The sequence below is a fragment of the Jaculus jaculus genome, chromosome 8 (genome assembly GCF_020740685.1).
Source record: "Jaculus jaculus isolate mJacJac1 chromosome 8, mJacJac1.mat.Y.cur, whole genome shotgun sequence".
Lineage (NCBI taxonomy): Eukaryota > Metazoa > Chordata > Mammalia > Rodentia > Dipodidae > Jaculus > Jaculus jaculus.
Window position 1 is genome coordinate 47,738,406 of NC_059109.1, and position 18,459 is coordinate 47,756,864.

The 18,459-nt window shown below is 39.5% G+C and overlaps 2 protein-coding genes across 6 annotated transcripts in view; one reads left to right on the forward strand and one right to left on the reverse strand.

Moving 5' to 3' along the window:
- Elp4 (elongator acetyltransferase complex subunit 4) overlaps positions 1-2,069 on the reverse strand; it is a 214,685-nt gene extending 212,616 nt beyond the window's left edge. For all 5 annotated transcript variants that reach the window (XM_045157135.1, XM_045157136.1, XM_045157134.1 and 2 more), the window contains exon 1: positions 1,835-2,069. In XM_045157135.1, coding sequence (XP_045013070.1) covers positions 1,835-2,057 — 223 coding nt within the window. In that variant the 5' untranslated portion in view covers positions 2,058-2,069. The remainder of the gene's footprint in view (positions 1-1,834) is intronic.
- A 157-nt stretch (positions 2,070-2,226) lies between these two features.
- Positions 2,227-18,459, forward strand: part of Immp1l (inner mitochondrial membrane peptidase subunit 1) — a 97,953-nt gene continuing 81,720 nt past the window's right edge. Inside the window, exon 1 of the mRNA XM_045156213.1 lies at positions 2,227-2,254. The gene's annotated coding sequence lies outside the window, so the exon portion shown is untranslated. The remainder of the gene's footprint in view (positions 2,255-18,459) is intronic.

Genomic DNA, 18,459 nt, shown 5'->3' on the forward strand with positions numbered 1-18,459 from the left:
GGTCAGGAGTTTTGAGAAAATTTCTACCATTCAATTTCTGATTCAATTTTTGGAGTTCAAATGCCAAACTTCATTCTGCACACTTGACAATCTCATGTTTGTTTGTTTCTGAGATAGGGTTGGCACAGACTGACCTGGAATTCACTATGTAGTCTCAGGGTGGCCTTGGAACTCATGGCAATCCTCCTACGTCTGCCTCCCAACTGCTGGGATTAAAGATATGTGCTGCCACGCCCAGCTACATTTTTTTAAACACTATTTTTCATTCAATCAAGACTTTATTAAGAACCTAAGTGCCAGGTTCTGTGCTAAGCCTAATTTATTATTTTATTGAAGCACTGAAGATATAATGCCAGAATTATGGTCTTGTCTTTGTAGCTTTATTTAGTACTAAGTGAAAATCCCCACTTAAGATAAATGCAGACATCTAAGGAGTGGTGGGATTAGTAGAAGGGTTGACTAGATTGTATAGGACAGTGATACTAACATTTATACATTAATTTCTGCCTGAAAAATACTTCATTAAAACTGGCCATTATTTTTAAACTTTAAGTTCAAAAGCAGGACACCAAGTGATGTTCACAAGGGAAATAGTGAAATAGTTGCTAACTATGTATTTTAAGTCATTTCTGTTTCTAGTATCACGCAATTCATGAGGACAATAGATCTGAATTAAGTACATAAACACTTCCACTAATGAAGGAACAACTGGGGTTCACTAAGGACATGAAACAACAGAATCAAAATCCATACTTCTGGTAGGTTCTTGTCTTCTGCACTAAATGTACTTGAAAAGTAGATCAGAAATATTACAGAGAAAACTATCAAGTGAAGTGTAAGAGCAAACAATGACAGTGTCATATATTATGCAACTGTACCAGACTGAACAAACACATGACAACTGTATAAAGTCATGAAATGTAGAGACAACAGTTTTAAGGAATCAGAATTCAAAGAAAGTAATTTATGTCTTATTAATTTAATCTAGTAAATCCTTTCAAAAAGCAGTCTCAGTGGGATTTTCATGAAAAATTCTAGAGATTATAAAAGAAATCCTAGTACTTATACACATATGTATGCTTAATATGTATATATAATATCCACATAAATATTTATATGAACATATTTAATAAAGAGAGGGGTAGAACTATGTAAAAGCAAGGACTAGCGCTAACTACTTAAGAGTCAACATATGTTTAACATCTTTCTTTCTTTTGGTGTTTTGAGGTAGGGTCTCACTCTAGCCCAAGCTGGTGTGGAATTCACTATATAGCCTCAGGCTGGCCTTGAACTCATGTTAATCCTATCTCTGCCTTCCAAGTGCTAGGATTAAAGGCGTGTGCGACCAAGCCTGGAAACATCCATTTTCTTAAAGTCAGTATGGTTTAAGATTTAAGGAGATAAGTAGTCTAGTGATGGAAGAGGGGGTAATACTTTCTTTTTTTTTTTTTAAACCATTTTCTAAAAATGCCTCTTTCTCACAATGACCAACAGCTTACAGGTTAGCCCAACTAGAATGGATAAAACGATGTATTACATACATCAACAGAGGACCCTAAGCCAAACGCCTTCCGTCTATCAACGTGTCCCGGTCGCTGGGAATCATTCCGTGGACCCCATCATAACTTGGCTGGGCACCGCTCTAGGGAATCCGCAAGCCACCCTCCTGCCCCATCCCTAGCTACAGCAGGCGGTTCGGTCCCCGTCTGCGCAGGGAGAGCGGAGGGCGTGAGGGGCTGGGCGGGACGAGACGGGACGCGGGGCCCGTGGCTTCCCCGACAGGACCCTCCCCAAGTTTCCCTCGCCTGAGCCCAGATCTCCATTCTGAACCGACCTAAGAGCTGGTCCAGGGCTGGCAGCCCGGTGGACACCAGCAGTTGTCCATTCCGCACCGACGGTCGCGTGCCCGTAATGGACAGCAGTCGAGGGCTGCTGCCGTCGATCCCACAGGCTTTGGGACCCTTCCTCTGGAAGCTGGTGACGCTGCCCTTGCCCGCTGCGGCTGCCACAGACCGGGTACTCGATGCGCCAGAGGCGCAAGTGGCTGGCGCCGCCATGTTGGACCTTCCCGCGCTGATCCAATAGGAACTCTGGGAACGCCAGCAGCCGGCCTATCAGAGCCCGCTGAAAATTTCCGCCTCCTCGCCCCTTGCAGCCAATAGGAGTGAGACGACACTTCAGAGTCGGCCAATCCCAAGGCCGATTGCTGAAAAGTGCGGCCTACGTAATGACCTGGGACGTCTGGGCCGACCAGGTGAGAAAAGGCCCACCCGAGTCTGGGTGAAGGAGCTCAGTGGTGTTCTTGGGGAAGGGAGTGGGCGAGGTCGCTTGCCTCGCCTGACGCCGAGGGAGAGGAAGGCGCGGAGGAGCGCTGAGCCCTCTGCCAGTCGGGGAGGAGGAGATAACTGTCCCGCCTGTCTCCGCGGGCGACCGCCTGGGTGGCGTGGCGCGGCTCTTTGCTGCCTCGCGGTCCCTGGGCCGGATGTGTGAGACCTGTGGGCGAGAAGTACCTTTCCCACAGGTCTCCTTTTAATTAGTGCTTCTGGAAGTCTTTCTCGAGCTGTGTGAATGACAAGTGTTACTCTGACAACCTCGTTCACACATTTAATTGTCGTTTTCTGATAGAGCAGCTGCAAATAACCGAAAATACTTTTTAGGTTTCTAACCACCCCCACCCCAAAGATCTTGTAAGAAATTAGATTTGTGAAATCTGTATCGAGAGGTTTCTTATTGCAATATGGGCTTTATACGTAGGAAACGTTTTAGGAATGTTTTTACTTTGAATTTTTTTTTTCAAATGACAATTGGAGGGGAAGAGTGAATGAGTGATTTTTAAAGACATCCATGTTTGAGCACAGTCTCAAAACGATTTCTCATTCAATGCTTGCACCGTTACAGTTTTATTTGACAGCGATCAATGATATTTACGTATTTATTCATTTAACTTGTCATCGATCTGAGAAACAGGTTCTAACTATGTTTCCTAGGCAGGCATCAAACTTCTCAGGTTTAAGCTATTCCATGAAGTTGGAACCACTACCCTGGGACTAACTAATGAGACTATTTAAGCCAAATTGAAATCAATCCTCCCTCCCTCCCTCCCTCCCTCTCTCCCTCCCTCCCTCCCTTCCCTCCCTCCCTTCCTTCCTTCCTTCCTTCCTTCCTTCCTTCCTTCCTTCCTTCCTTCCCCTTCCTTCCCCTTCCTTCCTTCCTTCTCCTTCCTCCCTCCCTTCCTTCCTTCCTTCCTTCCTTCCTTCCTTCCTTCCTTCCTTCCTTCCTTCCTTCCTTCCTTCCTTCCTTCCTTCCTTCCTTCCTTCCTTCCTTCTCTCCCTCCCTCCCTTCCTTCCTTTCTTCTTTCTTTATTTTGGTTCTTGTAGGTAGGGTTTCACTCTAGCCCAGGCTATCCTGAAATTCACTATGTAGTCTTAGGGTAGCCTGGAACTCACGGCGATCCTCTTACCTCTGCCTCCCAAGTGCTGGGATTAAAGGCGTGCACCACACCCGGCTCCAAATTGAAATTCTTGCCATGAAATTGTTTTAAAATTCTATGACCTGTTGAAAGTTTTGTTGATTCTATTTGAAAATTAAGCAAATTTGTTTTGCTAAACAATGACTAGAGTTTTCCTTCCTTCCTCCCTTTTGTGCTTTTCTGTTTTTTTCTTTTCCAATTATATTCAAGCCAGGTGTTTTGGCTCATGCCTGTAATCCCAATATTCAGGAAGTGGAGGCTGTTGGATCAGGAGTTCCATGCTGATCTACACTATATGAGACATCAATAAAACAAAGAGAGTCATATTCATTCAGGAGGGGAAAATTCCCATCAAACCTGTGATTTAGTAATGCATCAATTACAAAGCTTTGATCAAATTTACTTTCATTTCAAAATTTTCACGAGTACATAGCTTTAGTGTAAATCACTCTGGCAATGGTTGAGTGTTTACTATATGCTTAGACCTAATCTTATCAATTTAGGCTGTTTTAATAACAGTGGTTTCATTTTTGGGAGATAACACAGAAACCAACACAGTCAAAAAAAAAAAAAAAAAAAAAAGGAAAAGAAAGAAAGGGCATTTAAGAAGAACATATTGTTGTCCAAGTAGATGGCTCAGTGGCTAAAGGGGCTTGCATACAAACTTTGTTGGCCCTAGTTTGATTCCCCAGTACCTACATAAATCCAAATACAATTGGTACAGGTATGGTATGAGTACAACCAAACATACACAAATAAATAAATTGTAAACTGGGTGTGAGAGCACACACCTTTAATCCCATCATTTAGGAGCCTGAGGTGGGAGAATCACTAAATTTGAGGCTAGCCTGGGCTACAAAATCAGTTCTGGGTTAGCCTGGATTAGAGCGAGACCCAAAGCATAAAAAAAATCAAAAAACAAAGCAAAACAACATATTATTTTATGCTTATTTTGTATTGTAGTTATAAACAATAGGGATTCTTATTGAAATTCAGTATCAAAAATAAAAGTGTTAAATATTTTTATGATCTGAAAACTTTGAAATACTACAGATAATTTTATAGGCTTTGCTATAGATTCTTTTGTTTCCTATTGTATTTACTCAAGCTTTTTAGTTTTCATAAAGTATTGATAATGATGTTTTATCTTACTTATAGAATGTATAATTTTCCAGCTCTGATTATGATTTGAGGAAACATAAAAGGTGTATTATATATATGATAAGGAATTTATATAAGTAGGATAGGATATATTCCTAATGAAACACTATTATAAAATAATTTTTTAAACAAAATACACTTACTGGTCTCAAATCTCATATTTTGATTTGACAGCATAATGTAGATTTGAATATAAAATGCTGGAATAAATAAGGTGTTCATGGCAGGGAAGTGTTAAAAATGTTTATGTTCAGGTGTGATACAAATTAAATAGCTGTTTATTTACTGAGTGCATACTGAGTTTCAGGAAGTTCATATTACAACAGAAATACTAGTTCCTGCTCTACTTGAGGTTATAGTTGAAAAGACAGGTAAATAAGCCAATAAAGTATACATTGAATACAACTGAGGACAAATATGGGGTAACTCATGAGAGGGGCAGCTTGTTAGATTTCTCACAGGAAGAAGCTTATTCTGCGTTTGAAGCAGGCATAGAAAGGTAAAGCAGTAAAGAGACTGGAAGCCATTGCTGAGCTAGGAGGTTGCCTTTTTCAGTAAATCTGTTTCCATCCTTCAGTACAGGTAGTTTTCATGATTGGTACAGCATTAGTAAAGGACAGGAGAAATTTGGCAAAATTCTGATAAAATGTTTTCTAAAGATTGGGGACTTTTCCCCTTTATTATGGGAAATAAGTATCATTGAAAAATTACAAATAACAGAGTGAGGATTCACTGTTATCATGTGGAACAGCTAAATGTGTAGTAGAAGAAAATGAGTGGATGTAAGTATGATTGGGATAAAGAACCGGATGTGCTGGGATGGCATAAACTTGTAATATAATCCCAGCACTTGAGGCAGAAGCAGAAAGGTAATCAGAAGTTTGAGGCCAACTTGGTTTACAAATTTCAGGCAAGCCAGGTGTATGTAGTGAGACCTTGATTAAATAAGTCAAAACCAGGCTGAGAAGACATCTCCGAGGTTAAGGTTTAGCCCTTGTTTGCAAAGCCTGTCAGCCAAGTTAAGTTCCCCAGTACCCATGTAAAGCCAGATGCACAAAATGGTGCATTAGCCTGTACTTCTTTTGTAATGGGCAAGAGGCTCTGGCATGTCTATTCTCTCTTTCGCAAATAAATAAATAAAGTTAAAAACTGTCACAAGGGCCTGGAGAGATGGCTTAGTGGTTAAGCATTTGCCTGCTAAGCCTAAGGACCCCAGTTCGGGGCTCTATTCCCCAGGACTCACGTTAGCCAGATGCACAAGGGGGCGTATGCATCTGGAGTTTGTTTGCAGTGGCTGGAGGCCCTGGCATGCCCATTCTCTCCCTCTCCCTTTCCCCTCTCCCCTCTGCCTCTTTCTCTCTCTCTCTGCCTCTTTCTCTCTGTCTGTCGCTCTCAAATAAATAAATAAAAATTTTTAAAAAGTGTCAACAACAACAATAGCAAAAATTAAGAAATTACTGTAAGGGACAGAATTAAGATGACCAAAGAAGGTCTAAAAGAGAATTAAAAAACAACAAAGCAACAACAGCAGCAACAACAACAACAAAAAAACTAAACTAAATTTTTGCCTAGATAGTAGAGAAACTTTGTAGGTGACTTGATGGAGAGTAAAGGAATCATTGCAGAATTTTGCAGTTTTTGTTGTTGCAAAGTTGATTGTTTGGGAAAGGAGTTAGTAAGTAGGGGTTTTAACAGTTTTGGTATGTTTGCTTTGAGGTACCTTTGGTGTTTGCAAGTATAGATGTCCAGATACACAGTAGACTGTTTGTGAGAGAGAGCTCTAGATAAATTAAATTACAAAGCACATAGCGGCAATTTATCTGAAAGGGTTAGATAAAGTCTCTGTGGAAATCTGTATATTTGAGGATGAGAAGAAAAAGACCCATAATCTTTGGGAAACATCAATATTTGAAAATGGAACAGAGAAAAACAAAGTAAAATGAGGCTTGGGAAAATAGTCATTTAATTTAATAATGAATGTTGGAATTATAGGGTTTGTTATCAAGCTTGGCTCCTGTCATTCTTAAGTTTCATCATTTCAGCTGTTTTGGGCAGGTTGTGATGTAGCACTGTCATTAATTAGGGCAATGCTCACATTTGTTGATCATTTGGGAAACATGTAGTCACATGTTATGTGTGTAGAACTGAATTTTGTTTAGTTCTTCAAGTTTAAACAGTTTCATGTGGCTAGTTCTGACACACTAAACTACACAGATTTGTTTAAGAGTTGGAAAACTTCTGTGCAAGACCAAGTAGCAGACATTTTAGGTTCGTGAAGATATAATTTCTTTTGGAACTGGTCAGCTGTGCTTCATACTACCTTTTGTTGGAGCATCCAAGTGTGCTTGCTGGTACTAAGTAAAACCTTGTGTTCCCACACAGTTGCATTGGGCTAGTTAGTGGTACTTTTTGATAAATTGCACTAGATAATGGTATTCTGGCCAACTTATGTGCTTTTGTTCTCAGGGTCCTTTCAGTTATATTTTTCTCTCCGTGTGTGTGTGTGTGTGTGTGTGTGTGTGTGTGTGTGTAGAGGTACAGACAAATTTTTGAAGAGAAAGTATTTCTATTCCTAATATTTAATTGGGGGATATTATCACTCCTTTGGGATATTCCTCTGTGTTTCTTCAACTTTTTTTCTCCCACTTTTCAGTTTTTTTTTTTTTTATGTTGGATGAAGGAAATAGTGGGAAAATTGGATTTTATGTTAATCTTTAAATTTTTTTCTTTATTTGCAAGCAGAGAGAGATAGAAGATAGCTAGAATGGGTAAAGCAGGGCTCAAGCCACTGCAGATGAACTCCAGATGCATGCACCACTTTGTGCATTGGACATTAAATGTGTACTGGGAAATTGAACTCCAGTTGTTAGGCTATACGGACAAGTGCTTTAAGTGCTAAGCCATCTCGCCAGCCTGAAAATTTGCTTTTCCAAGGTAGGTTCTCACTGTACTAGAGTTACAGACATATATGGCTTTGAGGATCAAAATAAGGTCCCTATACTTCCATGGCAAGCACCTTACTGACTGCATTATCTCCAAATTTGCTGTTTTAAATACTTTTACAGTATATAATAACTACCTATTTTATTTATTTAGCACAAAAAATCAGATATATATGTCTTGCCATATGGGATCTACTCAGAATGTTTAGTAAGATGAGAAAATGTGTAAGCACATGAGGTAGTTAAGGTGGACATATTTAGTCCAGAGGTGGATCATTTTATTTTAGAAGACTCATCCTGATTCCATGCAAGAGAAATCAGAATACTTTGTTCATCCAGAGCAAAGAAATTTCAATTTCAATTTCAACTGATTAAATAAAGGGACTTTTTCTTATGGTTGTGTGCTTCTAAAAACCTTCCCAGGCTGGAGAGATGGATCGGAGTATAAAGTGCTTGCAGTGTAAGCATGAGGACATGAAAGCTGGATGTGGCAGTGCAGACCTGTAGTCACATTGCTGGGGAGACAGAGGCGGAGGATCCTCAGGCTTGCTGGATAGCTAGTCTAGCTAGGTTGGTTTCTAGATTCAGTAAGAGGGCCTGTCTCAATAATGTGGAGACTAAGGGAGACATTCAACATTTCTCTTTGACTCTATATGCATGAGCATACATGTATACACACACCCACACATACATACATGAAGTTTCTTAAAACTATAGAATTTAAATTTCAAAAATTTACTTTTTATATTACTTTTATTTTTCAAAATGAAAATTTCAGTTTTTTCTATTATTCAAAAATGAAAATGTTGTAATTATTTTACATTATTGTTATTATTATTGAGTTGTTGGGGGTTGAGTTTCATGTCTTCTACATGTTGGGCAAGTAGCACTTTACCACTGAACTATGTTCTCTGCCCTTGAAAATAACTTTATTGTCTATTTATTCAAAGGATAATTTGAAAAAAATCAAATTGTGTTTCTTTTTTGGTATTAACATTTCCTAAATCAACTGCCATGAAAATTGATCAATTGTTATTATATATGATTACCATTTTCTTTCAGTTGAGCTTGGAATATGTTCTTTGGAATTTATCAGTAGCCCAGTTTTGCTTACTTTTTTTTTTTTTTTTTGCTTAGTTTTTAGAAACAGAGTTTTATGTAGCCCAAACTTTTAAAAAATATTTTATTTTTATTTATTTATTTGACAGAGTGGAAAAGAGAGAGAGAGGGAGGGAGAGAATGGGTGCACCAGGGCCTCCAGCCACTGTAAACAAACTACAGACACATGAACCACCTTGTGCATCTGGTTAACATGGGTCCTGGGAAATTGAACCTCGGTCCTTTGGCTTTGCCGGCAAATGCCTTAACTGCTAAGCCATCCCTTCAGCCCCCAGTATGGTTTTGAACTAACTGTGTGGCCTAATAATCTTGCACTCTTGAGAGTCCTGCATTTACCTGGTAAATATTGGGATTGTAGATGTGCACCACCCCTCCTAGTTAGTAATCTAGTTTTGATTTGCTAACGGACCTATTTTTGTCACCTTGAGTTTTAAGGCCTCAAGTCCTTTAAAAATATTTGTGATAGGGTTGGAGAGACTATTTAGCAGTTAAGACATTTGCCTGCAAAGCCAAAAGACCCAAGTTCGATTCTCCAGGACCCTTGTTAACCAGATGCACAAGGTGGCATGTGCATCTGGAGTTCATTTACAGCAGCTGAAGGCCCTGGTGTGCCCACTTTTTTCCTCTCTCTCTCCTCCTCCTCCCTTTCTGTCTCTCTCTCTCTCTCCCTCTCCCTCCCTCCCTCTCTCCTCCCACAAAAATAAATTAAAAATATATTTTGATCTGGGCATGGTGGCTCACGCACTTGGGAGGTAGAGGTAGGAGGATCACCATGAGTTCAAGGCCACCCTGAGAATACATAGTGAATTCCAGGTCAGCCTTGGCTAGAATGAGACCCTACCTTGAAAACAAATAAACAACAACAAAAAAATTGTGTTACAATAGTCACAGATTCAAGATCTAAATAATTTTAATTTTTGAGTGAAAAATTCTATAGTATTCAGTAAATTTGCAATATTGGGTAATCACTGTTAGTCTTTCCAGAACCTTTTGCTCATTTCAGACTCCCTCACATGAGTCCTCTGGTAATTTCTGATAGTTTCTGTTCCTTCTGCCTCTACGATTTTGCCCATTATACATACCTCATATGATGTTTGTTCCCTTATCTAGTATGATCTTATGTTGATCCTTAATTACATTGCAAAGATTTTTCAGTATATATCATGTTATGTGATTCCACGTAGACATTAGTTTGTGTATGGGAGTAGGAAACTCCTCTGTCCAGTATAGTTTCTCCTTAGGTAACTATGTTGTTCATTTCTAATATAAATTTTAAAAATCTCAAAGTCTATGAATAATTATTTTATAAATTTATTTCACAACATACTAATATCCTTCAGGTCAGTAGTCATACACACAGGATGAATATAGAAATCACTTCTTTTCAGACTTTATGTTTGAAACAGAGATGACTAGTGATACTGTGTGTGTACATACATGCATACTGATAAGCATCACTAATGTTTGTTCTGCTGACTTGAAAAACTTTGGGGCTCAGTGTTCACATCAGTATACTACATCCTAAGTCTTTTCTCTTCATTAAAACAGTAGAGGAAAGAAGAACCAAGGAAGAAGATTGATGGAAAGGAAGTCTTAATTAGATTATGTTAATGCAGTAACACAGTAAGGAGAGTTGGCTGACAATACAACTCACAGGAATTATTTTTATCTTTTATTTTTTGATTCAGTTGGTCAGATCAAGGCTGAAATGAGATTGAGTGCTTTAAGACTGACACTAAAACGTTTAGTGTATCTTATAAATATTGAGATAATAGAACATTTTTTTAATTTAATTTTTGTTTTTTTGAGAGAGAGAGGGGCAGGTAGAGAGAGAGAGAGAGAATGGGCATGCAAGGGCCTCCAGCCACTGCAAATGAACTCCAGATGCATGTACCCCCTTGTGCAACTGGCTTACATAGGTCCTGGGGAGTTGAACCTGGGATCTTTGGCTTGGCAGGCAAGCGTGTTAACCGCTAAGCCATCTTTCCTGCCCAATAGAACATATTTTTAGGAGCTGAGGAAATATGTGTATTTACTTGAATTTTTTAATCAGATGAGATTATATCATGCTTGGTTTCCAAAAGTAGTTGGAAGAATGTATTTAAGCAGACTATTGTTACAGAAGAAAACAAAAATTACATATATCTAAAGGTTGATGATTAACTTATTTTTGAAAACAGATTTTTATTTGTTGTCACCATTGGAGAGCCAGATGTAAATGTGTATAAAAACTGTCTTTTTAATTTTAATTTATTTTTTGACAATTTTCATAATTATAGACAATAACCCATGGTAATTCCTTCCCTCCCTTGCCTTCCCCTTTGCACCTCCACTCTCTGTCACATGATTTCCCCTTCAGTCAGTCTTTTTATTTTCATGTCATCATCTTTTCCTCATATTATGATGGTCTTATGTAGGGAGTGTCAGGTACTGTGAGGTCATAGATATTCAAGCCGTTTTGGGTCTGGAGGAGCACATTGTAAGGAGTCCTATCCTTTTGTTCTTACATTCTTTCTGCCACCTCTTCCATGATGGACCCTGAACCTTGAAAGATGTGATAGAGAGGGGGCTGGAGAGATGGCTTAGCAGTTAAGCGCTTGCCTATGAAGCCTAAGGACCCCGGTTCGAGGCTCGGTTCCCCAGGTCCCACGTTAGCCAGATGCACAAGGGGGCGCACGCGTCTGGAGTTCGTTTGCAGAGGCTGGAAGCCCTGGCCCGCCCATTCTCTCTCTCTCCCTCTATCTGTCTTTCTCTCTCTGTCTGTCGCTCTCAAATAAATAAATAAAAAATTAAAAAAAAAAAAGGTGTGATAGATTTTAGTGCTGAGCACTCCTCTGTCACTTCTTAGCACTATGGTGCCTTCTGAGTCATCCCAAGGTCATCATCTGAAAAGAGAAGCTTCTCTAACCAAAAGTGAGAGTAGCATTAATAAATGGGTATGAACTTTAAGAGATGTGCCTACCTGGCAGTTTGGTGAGCACAATATACACATTTAGCCAGACACCAGCAGACGTTACACCCCTAAGGCTCATGACTTCCCCTGTCCTGTTTTCAGAATCAGGCATGTATTCCCTCCTATGGTGCAGGCCTCCAATCCAATTAGAGAGTGGTTGGTTTCCCCCCTAAGAGATATGTCACTGTTTCAACTGTCGGCTCATTTGGCCTACCTGGCCAAATTTAAGTCTTGCAGTGTCCACTGCTGAGTATCTCCACTGGTGGTTTCTCTCTCTCCCAGTGAACTGCATGCAGCATAGCTTTCCCCAGCTTTCTATCAGCTGGTCTACATGGAGAAGGTTTTCAGCTCACCTCCAGCAAGATTTCTCAGTTACCTTGTAGCCCAAGTATGTGGAGTCTTCAGCAATAGATTCTTACCATTTGTTCCTGGTGAGAAACCAAGACCCTCGGCAGTGGCCTGTAATGGTTTTGCTGTATCAGGGACCTCCCTGGCCAAAAACTCACTGGAAGGTATCCCATCCCTGGCACTGAAAAATCTCTAATAATTTATGGCTTCTGGCTGTTCTGTTGTCCAAAAAGTAGGCTTACATATGACATTTATATCCTTTTACATTTTGACTAGCCTTCCCTCCACCTTTACTCAATCTCTCCCCCTGACCTCACTTAGGCCTTTCTACCCCCATTAATCTGTTTTGCTTACATATATACAATACCATCCTATTAAGTCCCCCCCCCCCACTTTCTGTTTCCTTTATATCTCCATTCTAGCTTGCTGTCCTTTAATACTGAGTCTTATTCCAACTCACATAAAAGTTCAGTCATTTGTAGCTAGGTTCCACATATGAGAGGGAACATGTGACATTTGGCTTCTGGGACTGGGTTACCTCACTAATTATAATCCTTTGCAGATCCATCCATTTTCCTACAAATTCATAATTTCATTTTTCTTTACTGCTGAGTAGAATTCCATTGTATAAGTGTGCCACATCTTCATTATCCACTCATCAGTTGAGGGACATCTAGGCTGGTAACATTTTGTAGCTATTGTGAATAGAGCAGTGTTGCAGTCAGGTTCACACTGCTGGCAGAAATCACCCTACCAAGAACAGCTTTTGAGAAAAAAGGGTTTATTTTGGCTTATAGGCTTGAAGGGATGCTCCATGATGGCAGGGGAAAAAGATGGCATCAGCAGAGGATAGACATCACTCCCTGGTCAGCATAAGGTGGACAATACCAACAGGAGAGTATGCCAAGCACTGGGAAGTGGACAGTAGCTATAATACCTATAAGCCCACACACAACAATACACTGCCTCCAAGAGGCTTAGTTAATTAGCAAATCTCCATCAGGTGGGAACCTAGCATTCAGAATACCTAACTTTATGGGGGACACCTGAATCAAACCACCACAAGTGGCAATAAACATTGTTGAGGAAGTATCTCTAAGGAAATGAGACAAGTTCTTAGGATATATGCCTGGGAGTGGTATAGCTGGTCATATGGTAAATATGTTTTTAGCTGTCTCAGGAATCTCCACACTGGCTGTACCAGATTGCATTCCCACCAAAAGTGTACAGGGTTCCTGTAACCGATAGAGTCAGGTTCGCTGAGATGAACTTCCAGACCAGGCACAGTTATGGAGGAAGGGATATTTATTGAAGCCTACAGATCCAGGGGAAGGTCCATAATGGCAGAAGAAGCTGGCCTGCCTTCACAGGTCCAAGCAGAGAGAGAAGCACAAGCCTAAAGGTCAAAAGCCACAGCACACCTCCTCCGGAACTCCAGCTAGGCACACTTTGTATATCTTTAGATTGAAATAGGAAACACACTGTAAGATCACCCAGTGACTTTGCCTCCAGCCAGGTAGCCAGCAGATGCAAACTACAAACAATAAAGAACTGAATATATTGGGGCCATCTATTCAAACCATATCCACATTTTTGCCAGCATTTATTATTATTTGTCTTCATGATGGTAGCCATTCTGATAGGAGTAAGAGGGAATCTCAAAGTAGTGTTAATTTGCATTTCCTTGATGGCTAGGGATTTTTTTTTTCAAGGTAGAGTCTCACTAGCTCAGGCTGAACTGGAATTCACTATGTAGTTTCAGGGTGGCCTCAAACTCACTGCGATCCTCCTACCTCTGCCTCCCAGTGCTGGGATTAAATGTGTGCACCATGCCCAGCAACATTTTTTTTTTTAGATGTTCATGTGCCATCTGCATTTCTTCTCTTGAGAACTCTCTATTGAGTTCCATAGCCCATTTTGTTAATTGGGTTGTTTGATTTCTTATTATTTAGCTTTTTGAGTTCTTTGTATATATATCCTGGATATTAATCCTCTGTCAGATGGATAGGTAGCAAAGATTTCTTTCCAATTTGTTTGTTGCCTCTTTGCTCTATTCACAGTATCCTTTGCTGTACAAAAACTCTGTAATTTCATGAGGTCCCAGTGTTAATCAGTAATTTTATTTCCTGAGCAACTGGGGTTATATTCAGATAGTCTTTGTCAACATCAATATATTAAAGGGTTTCCCCTACTTTTTCCTCTAGCAATTTGAGAGTTTTCAGTATGATCTTAAGGTCTTTCACCCATGTGGACTTAATCTTAATGCAGGGAGAGAGATAAGCATATATATTTTCATGCTTCTATAGATATATACCCAGTTTTCCCAGCACCATTTGCTGAAGAGGCTGTCTTTTCTCCAGTGACTATTTTTGGCATTTTTGTCAAACATTAGGTGGCTGTAGCTACCTGGGCTTACATCTGGGTCTGTTCCACTGATGGACATGTTTGTTTTTGTACCAGTACCATGCTGTTTTTGTTATTACACCTCTGTAATATAGGATAAAATGAGGTATGTGATACCATCAGCCTTATTTTTGTTGCTCAGTATTGTTTCTGATATTTGAGGTTTTTCTGTGCTTCCACATGAATTTTAGGATTTTTCTTTTTCTGTGAAGAATGCCATTGGAATTTTGATGAGCATTGCATTAAATGCATAGATTGCTTTTGGAAGATTGACATTTTCACAATATTGATTCTTTCAATCCAAGGACAAGGGATGTCTTTCCATTTCCTAGTGACTCTGTAATTTCTGTCTTGAGTGTTTTAAAATTTTCATTGTCCAGATCCTTCGCTTCCTTAGTTAGGTTTATTCCAACATACTTTATTTATTTATTTATTGATGCAATTGCGAATGGAAGTGATTCTCTGATTTCATCCTCTGTGTGTTTGTTGTTAGCATATAGGGAGGCTACTGATTTCTATGTGTTTATTTTGTATCTTGCTACGTTTCTAAAAGTGTTTATCATCTCAATTTGCTGATGAAGTCTTTAGGGCCCTTTATGTATAGAATCATATCACCTGCAAATAATAATATGATCTCTTCCTTTCCTATTTGTATCACTTTTATGTGTGTCTCTTGCCTTATTGCTATGGCTAAGACTTCTAGTACTACATTAAACAAAAGTAAGGACAGTGGGCACACTTGTCTTATTCCTGATTTTAGTGGAAAAGCTTCAAGTTTTCCCCCATTTATTATTATATTGGCTGTAGTTTTGTCATAAATAGCCTTAATTATGTTGAGATATGCTCCTTCCATTCCAAGTTTCTGTAGGACTTTTACCAGGAAAAGGATACTGGATTTCTTCAAATGGCTTTTCTTTTTTTTTTTTTTTTTTTTTTTTTGAGTTAGGGTCTCACTCTAGCCCAGGCTGACCTGGAATTCACTCTGGATTCTCAGGGTAGCCTCAAATTCATGGTGATCCTCCTACCTCTGTCTCCCAACTGCTGGGATTATAGATATGCATCACCATGCATGGCTTCCTATGCCTTTTCTACATCTGTTGAAATGATCATGTGATTTTTGTCCTTCAGTCCATGTATGTAGTATATTATTTATCGATTTGTATATGTTGAACCATCTCTGCATCTCTGGAATAAAGCCTACTTGGTCAGGGTGAAGGATTTTCTGATATATTCTTGTATTCTGTTGCCAATGTTTTCTTGAGAATTTTAATTTTTTAATTTTTTTATTTATCTCTTTAAAAATTTTTTTTTGTTCATTTTTATTTATTTACTTGAGAGTGACAGAGAGAGAAAGAGGCAGATAGATAGAGAGAATGGGTGCGCCAGGGCTTCCAGCCACTGCAAACAAACTCCAGACGCATGCACCCCCTTGTGCATCTGGCTAACATGGGTCCCGGAGAATCGAGCCTTGAACCGGGGTCCTTAGACTTCACAGGCAAGCGCTTAACCACTAAGCCATCTCTCCAGCCCAAGAATTTTTGCATCTATATTCATGAAGAAGAGTGAGAGGTAATTTTTTTTTTTGTTCTATGTTTGTCTGGTTTTGGTATCAGGGTAATGCTGGCTTTTTAGAAGGAGTTTGGTAGGTTTACTTCCTTTTTTATTGTATGGAAATGTTTGGCAAACATTGGTGGTTAGTTGTTCCATGAAGAGTTGGTAAAATTCACCAGTGAATCCATCTGGGCCTGGACTTTTTTAGTTGGTAGATTTTTTTTTTGAGGCAGGGTCTCGCTCTAGCTCAGGCTGACCAGGAACTTACTATGTAGTCTCAGGGTCGCATCCAACTCACAGTAATCCTCCTACCTCTGCCTCCAAGATGCTGGGATTAAAGGCATGTGCCACCACACCAAGCGGGAGATTATTCTTATAACTGATTGAATAACCATACTTAAGTTATGGTGGTTTGATTCAGGTGCCTTCCATAAACTTAGGTGTTCTGAATGCTAGGTTCCCAGCTGTTGGAGATTTGGGAATTAATGCCTCCTGGAGGTGGTGTGTTTTAGGGGGCAGGCTTAGGGTGTTATAGCCAGTTTCTCCAGGCCAGTGTTTGGCACACTCTCCTGTTGTGGTTGTCCTCCTTATGTGGGCCAGGGGGCGATGTCTACCCTCTGCTCATACCACCATTTTCCCCTGCCATCATGGAGCTTCCTGCTTCACCTTGTAAGCCAAAATAAATCTGCTTTTTCCCACAAGCTGCTCTTGCTTGGGTGATGTCTACCACCAATGTGAACCTGACTGCAACATAGTTCTATTTAAGTGGTTAACCTAATCCTGATTTAATTTTGGTAGGTCAGATAAATCAAGGAAATCATCTATTTCTTTCATATTTTCAAAATTAGTGGAGTTTATGTTCTTATACTATATTCCTATTTTTAAAAAAATTTCTCAGAAAGCCGGGCGTGGTGGCGCACGCCTTTAATCCCAGCACTCGGGAGGCAGAGGTAGGAGGATCGCCGTGAGTTCAAGGCCACCCTGAGACTACAGAGTTAATTCCAGGTCAGCCTGGACCAGAGTGAGACCCTACCTCGAAAAACCAAAAAAAAAAAAAAAAAAAAAAAAAAAAATTTCTCTGGTATCTGTTGTAATACCGTTTTTTATCCCTAATTTTATTAATTTGTGTCTCTTCTCTTTTTCTTTTCATCAGATTTGCTAAGATTTTTTAATCGTGTTTATCCTTTCACAGAACTACCTCTTTGTTTCATTGATTGTTTTATTTTTTGGGGGGGGGGGCAATGTTTCTATTTCATTACTTTCTGCCCTAGTCTTTATTTCTTCTAGTATACTGATTTTTGGTTTGCTTTATTCTTCTTTTTCCAAGGTATTCAGGTAAAACATTAAGTTGTTTACTTACGACCTTTCCAATTTCTTTTTTTTTTTTTAATTTTTATTAACATTTTCCATGATTATAAAATATATCCCATGGTAATTCCCTCCCTCCCCACCCCCACACTTTCCCATTTGAAATTCCATTCTCCATCATATTACCTCCCCATTACAATCATTGTAATTACATATATACAATATCAACCTATTAAGTATCCTCCTCCCTTCCTTTCTCCACCCTTTATGTCTCCTTTTCAACTTACTGGCCTCTGCTACTAAGTATTTTCATTTTCACGCAGAAGCCCAGTCATCAGTAGCTAGGATCCACATATGAGAGAGAACATGTGGCGCTTGGCTTTCTGGGCCTGGGTTACCTCACTTAGTATAATACTTTCCAGGTCCATCCATTTTTCTGCAAATTTCATCACTTCATTTTTCTTTACCACTGAGTAGAACTCCATTGTATAAATGTGCCACATCTTCATTATCCACTCATCTGTTGAGGGACATCTAGGCTGGTTCCATTTCCCAGCTATTATAAATTGAGCAGCAATAAACATGGTTGAGCATGTACTTCTAAGGAAATGAGATGAGTCCTTTGGATATATGCCTAGGAGTGCTATAGCTGGGTCATATGGTAGATCAATCTCTAGCTGTTTTAGGAACCTCCACACTGTTTTCCACAATGGCTGGACCAGATTGCATTCCCACCAGCAGTGCAGAAGGGTTCCTTTTTTTCCACATCCCTGCCAACATTTATGATCATTTGTTTTCATGATGGTGGCCAATCTGACAGGAGTGAGATGGAATCTCAATGTAGTTTTAATCTGCATTTCCCTGATGACTAGTGACGTAGAACTTTTTTTAGATGCTTATATCCATTCGTATTTCTTCCTTTGAGAACTCTCTATTTAGCTCCATAGCCCATTTTTTGATTGGCTTGTTTGATTCCTTATTATTTAACTTTTTGAGTTCTTTGTATATCTTAGATATTAATCCTCTATCAGATATATAGCTGGCGAAGATTTTTTCCCATTCTGTAGGTTGCCTCTTTGCTTTTTTCACTGTGTCCTTTGCGGTGCAAAACCTTTGTAATTTCATTAGGTCCCAGTAGTTAATCTGTGGTTTTATTGCCTGAGCAATTGGGGTTGTATTCAGAAAGTCTTTGCCAAGACCAATAT